We start from the raw sequence: 9,069 nt of genomic DNA on the forward strand, positions 1-9,069 counted from the left end.
ACCTTAGGAAAGACATTGAATTGTTGGAAAGGGTTCAGAGAAAGTGTTACTGGAATGGTGCCTGAAATGGAGGGGTTGTCATACAAAGAGAGGCAGAAATATCTGAAATTGTTTTCTCTTGAAAATTTAAGAGTTAGGGGGGATCTGATTGAGGTGTTTAAGATTGCAAAGGGAATTGATAGTGTTGATGCATCGTCTTTTTCCATATTTAACAATGAGAATAGTAGAACTAGGGACACAAATATAAATCTTTGCAAGGTAGGAGTCATATTCAGCTAAGACAGTTTCATTCTTATAACAGGGTGATTGGCCTTTGGAATGGGTTGCTTTCAGATGTTGTAGAGACAGTAAATTTAAGTGAGTTTAAAAAAAAGCTTGATAAGTATATGAACGATAAGGACTGGCTTTAAGATTTTTTTTTCTTTAAATATTTTAATTTAGTTTAGAGGATGGAACAGCCGAGATGGACTAATAGGTCCCATGTTGTCTCAAAACATTGTTATTTGTTTCTGTTTATTTTACATACCTAGAGATTAGATACTATAGACAGCAGGTGGTCATCCCATCTTAAAAACTATGATGCTGGTGTGTTTGATGTACTTCGTGTTGCTCCAGAAGATTTTGCTGTGAGTATTACAAGGCCTAAGTTTTTAACAGTTTATGCTACTCTACATTCAGGATTATTATATTATGTTCATTTATATATTGACGTGTGAATTTAACTAAGGTGTTTCTGGTTTACAACAGTTGGAATGTCATGAGTTTGATTTATATATTTAATTTTCACAATTTTTAGGATATGTTTTATTAACAGGGTTATTGTAAATAACCACATTTAATTATTTTTATATTACCTTTAGAGCAGGTTATTAAATTGACCTATTTTTGTGTATACTTGGTACATAGTTATAATATATGGACAACAAGAATGTATTTGTGTCTTCAAGACTATCTCTTTTAGAACTAGACAATTTAATCAATTACCCATTAGTATCAGTTATACTGATTAGTGTCACACCAGTTAATCAATTAATTTAAATTGCGATTAAATGGATTAATGTTATGAAAATAACCAACTAATAAAAATTAGTATACCCAGTTGTTACTGTATTGGATTATTTCAACTATTTAAGTAATTGAAATATTTTCATCATGATTTTTCATTATTATCTTTGATTAATTTTAGCTTAATCAAAATTAGTGTTTCTGATTATAACTATTTTCATTTATTCCAACTATCTAAGTCTCATGTGAGAATACTTGATCAGTTAAATGTAATCAATTAATGAGCCCAGTGATTAATCAATTAGCACATTTCACTAATAGCCCAACCATAATCCCTGCATATCCACCCTTGAGAAATAGTAAAAACTTAAATGCACCTTTTACCTTTCAAGAAATAATAAATTCTTCTTTAAACTGTGGTAAAGTGCAGTCCTTTTCTACTGCCAACAATGATCATTTTGTAAGTTAATCACCTGTTAGAAAAATATAACTGTTCTAACTATGGAGCCTAATCTGTCCTTTATAGATTTTACATGTGTCTTATTGTGAGACTGATTCCTTTGAATAATTTAGTAAACCTAAATAAGATCACATTTTACCATTCTTTATTTAAGAGGAAATAGAAGATACTAACCTTTCCCCATAAGATAACCCATTCCCAGAATTATCCTAGTAGCTCTCCTTTGAGTCATTTTTAATAAGTCAGCATCCTTTCATAGATAGAGACCAAAACTGTACACATTATTAAAAGTGTGGCCTAATTAGTGATTTGTGTAGAGAAATAATTACCTCTGTTTGATTTGTAATCAGTATGTATATAAATGCGATCAAAATTCTGTTAGCTTTGCTACTAGCAACAGAGCACTGCTTCAGTGGTTTCAGCAACTTATACATTGCTGTGCTTAAAATAACCATTAGTCAATGACCTATGATGATGAAAATGACTATAAAGTGGCAATACTACATAGGACATCATAACTAACAACATCATTCCCTTGAGATATATCATCAAAAAGTTTTCTTGCAAGAAAATTAGTTTGATACACTATCTCCCCAAAAAAAGAATTTATGTGAAATATATTGATGTTCTTCAATCTAAGTTTCATAGAAAAGTTGCATTCTAATCCCTGTCTCGTGACTTTTGCATCATGGAGTACACCACCACCTTTAACACAAAATACTATTGTATAATTTGAGGCTTTCAGAGGGGAACAAAAACCACAAAAAGAAATAGTCTAGAACTTGAAAGGAGTCATGCTGGTTCAGCACTCCTATTTTGGGTGAATTTCCTACAAAAATGGAACAATCCAAGAAGGATATGCTGAAATATTGTGGGGGTAGGGGACACAAGCACCTTGCTACAGAGCATGAAAGACTGGAATGCTGAAGCCACATAGTAACATATACTAAGTCAGTAAGAACTACACTTAGCAAATTGTGTCTTCTTTCTTTCTTTTTTTTAAGTATTATTAAGAAAATAGTTCTATTAACCATGTATTGGATACAGTTAAGGGCTTATGCAAAATATGTTGTTAATATATAAATAAAGTAATATACTAATAGTCTTCAATTTATTAAATAGTAAATATATTTTCAGTGTTAACTATGTCCACAATATCGTGCTTTCAAATCATATATGAGGATTAAAAATCATTTAAGTACCAAAAGGTGTTTTCATTAGTAGTAGTGATAATGATTTAAACATCAAAGAAAAAAAGTCCAAATCATTTCAGTATAAACTGTTTCTTAACCCATCTCGTTCAGTGTAGCGTAAACAGATACTGATTATATGTGTTAATTGAAATTGCAATGTACATGTGTGTTTGTGATAAGCACTAGTTTACAACCTAGATATAACATGTGTCAGCACATGTACTTAATTTTTTTAAGATTTGATTAATAGGTCACTTTTTTTTTTATTCCTGCTCTTATGTTTGCTTCTTCTGATGTAGAGTCAGTTAACTTTGCATGACCTTCCTGTGTTCAAGGACATAAAATCAGAGGTAAGAATATTGTGAAGTCACTAGCTAAATTAAAAAAAAATCATATATAAGACTTGTATATGTAAAGGTTGAATTTTATCATGCAACTTTTTATGTAGGTCTAAAAATCATGATTAGAAAGATATGTATGCTCCCATATATTTGTAGGTTATTTAGGTTTTATCTTCTAACTGTTAAATTCTATGTACAAGTTACTGAGATATATGAACACATTTTACTCGGTGTTTATAGTTGAGAGAAGAAAGTATGGAAGAAAAACATAAAAGACCAAAACTTTAATAAACACAAACTGTTTAAGAAAGTTGTCAGGCAATTTATTTATCTTAGCAGTTTAACCAAATACACAAATTAGGGCTCTTGTTACAATGCAGAATTATCTGCAAAACATACATGTCAAAGTATTTCACACACAAAAAAAACTGCAAGATTTCAAAAATAATGAAAAGAGAATTGAACATATCTTGTCTATTCTTGAACTGCTATTGCAAAAATAAATTATTCATGATTACCAATAGATACAAGTGACAGTAGAAAATATTAGAATATCCAATACTAATATAAGTCTTACTTTTGTGTTTGACACTATTTTGTTTCAATTTTACTATTTGCTGATAAGAAAAGATGTTTCTGTTTGCAACGTCAACAAATAAATCAATATATTTCCTTACTGTAACTATATCCTTTAACTAATCATAACTTTAAACTTAATAAACTCTGTCCAGTTAATTATTAGTACTTATTGTTATGTACAAACCTAAAAATTCATGATAAAGTTTATTTTATATAATTTGCCATAGCAAAATGGACTAGTCGACATCACTGTTTTTACATATATAAATAAATAGCATTATTAGAATATTATTTATTTAATGTCCTAATTAGGTTTAGTGCAAACAATTTTAGTTTAAGTTCAAGCTAACACTGTAAGGCAAGACTACATTTGCTTCCTGTGAATTAATCTATTTAGGATGCAAAAAAAGAGTACTTATGGTAAAGAACTATGGCTTAGATATCTTATGAAGATACAAAAAGTGGTCTAAACCTTTAGGAAAAATGAGCTGTATTTTTTTTATTTTCCATAGTTTTTTTAATGTAGAGATTATGTTTTGGAGGAATAGTTTGGTTGATCATACCTTATTCTGAACATATACTTGTTACTTGATGACTGAACATTTTCTCAGAGAATATGAAGGAAATGGATATTATGCATGAAAAATGTGAATCTGAAGATATTAAAGCAATGACATTATTTGGACAAAAGGAATGAAAACAAGCGTGGAAAAACTTAAGTGATTTCCATAGCTACATGTATGCGTATATCATGAAATGTTTATACAGGAGCTTGTTAACAATATTTTAACTATATACGTTATAAAATGTATCCTGAAAGTGGAAATATGTTTTTGTATTTTCATGTGAAAATGTCATATCTTGTAATGCTGAATATTCAGCTAAAGTTTAAAAATTTTGCCAAAGTTATTATCATTATGGAAAAGCAAAAAGAAAGCTACCCTCAGTATATCTATATTTTTACTCATTTCATATTACTTATTTGAATTAAATACAAAGTTTTTTGTCCAGGAACTGAGCAGCTGTGGGTGGAACAGGCGGGACAAGCTTACTGTTGCACCAAATATTGTAGCCTTGACCAGAAGATTCAATCATGTAAGACCTCTTTAAATAAACTGGTAGAATATCATATCGTTCAAATCACAGTTTTAATTTGTTTTAAAACTGCAGGCAGTAAGTAATATTGTGGTCCCTCATTTTAAATTGTCTTGATACAAAATCTGGTACTATTTCTCATTGTAAATAGGCTTGAAGTGAAGTATGATTCCTTATTCTATTGTAACATATTTAACTATGATAAAAAAACTTTTTTCAAATTATCATTAAAAATAAATGAAATCCACTGCCTCATCTTTCATGTTGAGTTTTTTTATGCAGTCTTTTTAAAGATTACCAGTGAATTTTTTTTTCACTACACCTGTATGAAAACAGTAATGTTTTGTTTGGTAAGAATATTCAGAAACCTAATTGATAACAGTATTGTTAACTGCCCTGTTAACCCTTACAGTTTAGCAATTTATCTATCCATAACTTCAAATCAAAGCAACCTACCTGTACAGATCAGAACTAGAAATCAACTAAGTAAATAATGTAGCTAATTGAATATGCATAACACTTTTAGTTGGAGTGAGCAGTGTCTTATAATAAAAACTTTCAACTTAAATGTATTGATTCATCAGTTGGATATTCTTGATGTTATTTGGTAAAAAATTATAAAAAAAAATTAATCAATGTAGTTGAAACCAGGGAAAAAGTTATTTAGTGCATACTAGTAATGATAAATACTTGTACTAGTTAAAGAGTCTACTTGTTTATATAACATGATTGTAAAGAAAATTATATTGCATGTTTAACTCTTTAATGATTTTTTGAAGCATGTTGATTTTGTGCAAAATATTTATATTTATACCAAAGCAGGAGGTTGAAGATGCAAAATGTAGTGATTAAAACTACTGATATTTTATGTAAAAGTGTACATTTTTCATTGTATTTTTATTTAATTGTACATGTAATTCATATTGTCGAAGTTTAACTTTTGTCATACATGTTTGAATTTTTTTTAACTTTTCATTATATTTAAAAGATCTTACAAGTTGAATTCTCTCTCTCATAGGTTACTTTTTGGACTGTAAAGGAAATTCTGAGTGGACAGACACCGAAACAACGGGGAGAAATACTGACACACTTTATTAAAATTGCCAAGAAACTTCATGAGTTAAACAATTTACACTCTGAGTTTGCCATTGTTTCAGCCCTCCAAAGTGCTCCAATATTTAGACTAAATAGAACATGGATGGTGAGTTTGTGTTTTATTAGAAAATAATGGGAAAGATAATGATTGTTCTTAAGGTGTTTTATGTTGAGAAATATAAAGGAGAAAAATTGTGTCACAATTAAACCAGAAGCTAAAAGAAGAAATATGATAATTACTGAAAACCTCATTGTTTCGAACTTATGAAGTGTTTATAAATACACACACATGTACATAAATATGGCAATGTAAGGTTTCAACTGTCTACATAGGCATAAGGAAAAAAACAATAATGAGGCACATCAGAAAATACAAGATCAAAAGAATGTTCTAATTGTGTGAAGCAAGAACAACAACAAAATTAACCAACAGTATTATTGATTATCTAGAAACAGTATCAATGTAGGAGAGGAAACAAAATTCAAAATATTTACGTTTTTAAATAAACATTCTGTTTATAAAGTTGTTTATTAGAAAATAATTTTATTGTAAAAGTTGCTCTAAGACAAATAAGTGTATAAGAAGACTGTTGTGTTTAAAATAGGGGAGATTTGTTTTATGGATAGACTTTCTTTGATTTACAGTTCAAGGTCGGAATTGCCGTTACAAAGAATGGTGAATCCTGAATAAGTTATCAGATGTGTATGTAAGACTAAATTTGATACCATAGCTATCTCAATTTGACTTTGAAGTGATTCTTTAATCCATATCATTATATGTATATTTCATCTTAAGATTAAGCTTTTATAAAAAAAATTTACTTTATCAGTAAAGTATAAATTACAGAATTTTAGAAATACTCTCATAAAGATCTTTTTGTATATTTATTAGTAGCAGTAGGAGTTTAGGCCTCCTAAATTTGTTGTACTCAGTTGGAAATTTTTCATTTTTTGGAGGAATATTGCTGATGTCACTGGTACACTTTTAATTTCAAACACAATTTCATATTTGGCTTAACATCTACAAAAAGCCAAAACTAAGACCCATGGATACCTTGGTTACATCTCACCTTCACCTCAAAATGACATAATTCATGCCATTGCTGAGATTGTTTGTGAAGCTGTTGTTAGTGACAATTAAAATGTAAAAATGCAAAGTACTATTTCAGTTGCCTACACACAACATTGAATTGCAGTAAACAAGACCAACTTTCTTTTCTCGTTAGATGCACAAAGAATTAACTGAATGTGCTTTGATACAAAGACAGAAGAATGTTCATTTAAGTACAGAATCTCTTTGAAAATTATGGTCTTTTGTTGTACAATCTGTGTTGCCAAGTATATTATAGCTGGCCTAATATGTCTGGCTATTACACCTGACCAGACGCGTGAAAGATTTGGCTTCAATGGCATATTATTTGCACTAATATACATTTCTAAAATTAATGGTTATGGACAAATTTATGAAGTACAAAATGACAATAAATTTTTTGTGAAGTAGTCCAGAAACTTTTCATTTACTGAAGGCAGCAATTAGTGACATGGTTTCTTCAATAGCAAATGAAACCTAAAGGAATTGGTATACTGCTGTCATCGAGCACAACAAATTGGTTAAACTGAGCAGAAAATTGTATTGTACTTCTTGAAATAATTACTGTTGTGAAGTCTACCTTAGAATCTATTGTTTACAGTGTTAATTTTCACTCTGAAAGTGCTGGTAAAGCTTTTTAAAATCTTTAGACTTTGAATTCTGTCTGTACCAGGATCAGCAATAAACATTATTGGATATATGGCTCTCTCTCTTTCTCCCTCAAATGTTTTGAGTACATAACTCCTTGATATTTATTAAAAGGTTTCATTAAAGTTATCTCTTAGTGTTAAGATCTGTGAAAATTCAGTTAAAGTGAAGAAAAGCATACATAATGAAGATTTTGTAAATTTTCACAAAATGTTTGTGTTTAGCAAGTCTCCAAAAAGGATAGAATGACCTTTGAAAAGTTAGCTGAAATATTTTCTGACAACAGCAACTTTGAAAAATTACGAGAACATATGCTCAACTTAAAGTTACCTTGCATTCCCTATTTAGGTGAGTAGAGCTTTACTTTTGTTGAATTATTAAATAATTATAAATTACATAGTAGCTTTGTCACTATAAAAATACCATGAATTAATCATTTAGCAACGAAAAATTTATACATTGTTTCCTTTATAAATATCTAAATGCTATTTAGTTTGCAAAATAGCAGGCTTAAAAAGAGTTAATTACAAGCAGAGTGTTGGTACGGTATGTATTAATAGATCCATAAACAGCCTTGATAATTATATATTTAGGTTTTTAAGTTTTTAAAATGGTTCATCTACTGTCCACGTCATTTTCAGCTTTGTATGATGAAATAGTATAATGCATTTAACTCCTTGATAAAGTCGACACACTGAAACATTTGAAATAAAATCATTCCATGTGTTAATTAATAATAGTTATTGTCAGTATCGAATGTCTCAATCTAAAGTTTTATGAAGCATAACTCAGAAACATTGAGATATGTAACCATTAATATTCAGTTGATAAATCCATAGGACCAGACAACATTTATCCTAGAGTTTTAATGGAACTTAAAAATTTTATTTGTGAACTGCTAGCTAATATTTTTTATAGATCATTGAGTAGTGGAAGAGTATTAGAAGATTGGAAGTTAGCTAATGTTAGTTCAATATTTAAAAAAGGTGATAAACATTGTCCAGGCAATTATAGGCCAGTTAGTCTTACATCAGTAGTTGGGTATGGAAAGTGTGATTAAAGATGCATTGAAGAGTCACATAAAGCAGTTTGGTATAGTGTCAAAGAGCCAGCATAGTTTCACTAAGGGAAAGTCTTGTTTAACAAATCTTCTGATATTCTTTGAGGATGTTACTGCAAGAGTTGATGAAGGAAATACTGTGGATTTGGTTTACCTTGATTTTTTGAAAGCATTTGATAAGGTTCCTCACAAAAGACTTGTTACAAAAATTAAATCTGTGGGTGTGAGGGAAATATTGAAGTTTGCATATGACATTAAGATTTTTTGGGGTGGCTAACTATATCAAAAATGCTGCAGACTTACAGAGATATTTAGATCATTTGGTGCAGTGGGCCAATATGTGGCAGATGATGTTTAACTATCCAAAATGTAAGATGATGCATGGAGGTTTTCAAAATTTGAATTATTGTTACAATTTATATGGGAATACATTGTGTTGTGTTGTGATTGAAAAATCACTTAAGCCATCTAAACAGTATATTGTAGCTAGCAATAGGGCTAAT

At 29.7% G+C, this 9,069-nt stretch overlaps 1 protein-coding gene across 1 annotated transcript in view; it reads left to right on the top strand.

The window, feature by feature from the left end:
• LOC106465888 (ras-specific guanine nucleotide-releasing factor RalGPS2-like) overlaps nt 1-9,069 on the top strand; it is a 58,257-nt gene that overhangs the window by 3,614 nt on the left and 45,574 nt on the right. Inside the window, exons 2-6 of the mRNA XM_022393844.1 lie at nt 531-626; nt 2,958-3,008; nt 4,590-4,673; nt 5,692-5,874; nt 7,731-7,854. Of these exons, the coding sequence (XP_022249552.1) occupies nt 531-626; nt 2,958-3,008; nt 4,590-4,673; nt 5,692-5,874; nt 7,731-7,854 (538 nt within the window). The remainder of the gene's footprint in view (nt 1-530; nt 627-2,957; nt 3,009-4,589; nt 4,674-5,691; nt 5,875-7,730; nt 7,855-9,069) is intronic.

Source organism: Limulus polyphemus, unplaced genomic scaffold (genome assembly GCF_000517525.1).
Source record: "Limulus polyphemus unplaced genomic scaffold, Limulus_polyphemus-2.1.2 Scaffold2087, whole genome shotgun sequence".
Taxonomy (NCBI): Eukaryota; Metazoa; Arthropoda; class Merostomata; order Xiphosura; family Limulidae; genus Limulus; species Limulus polyphemus.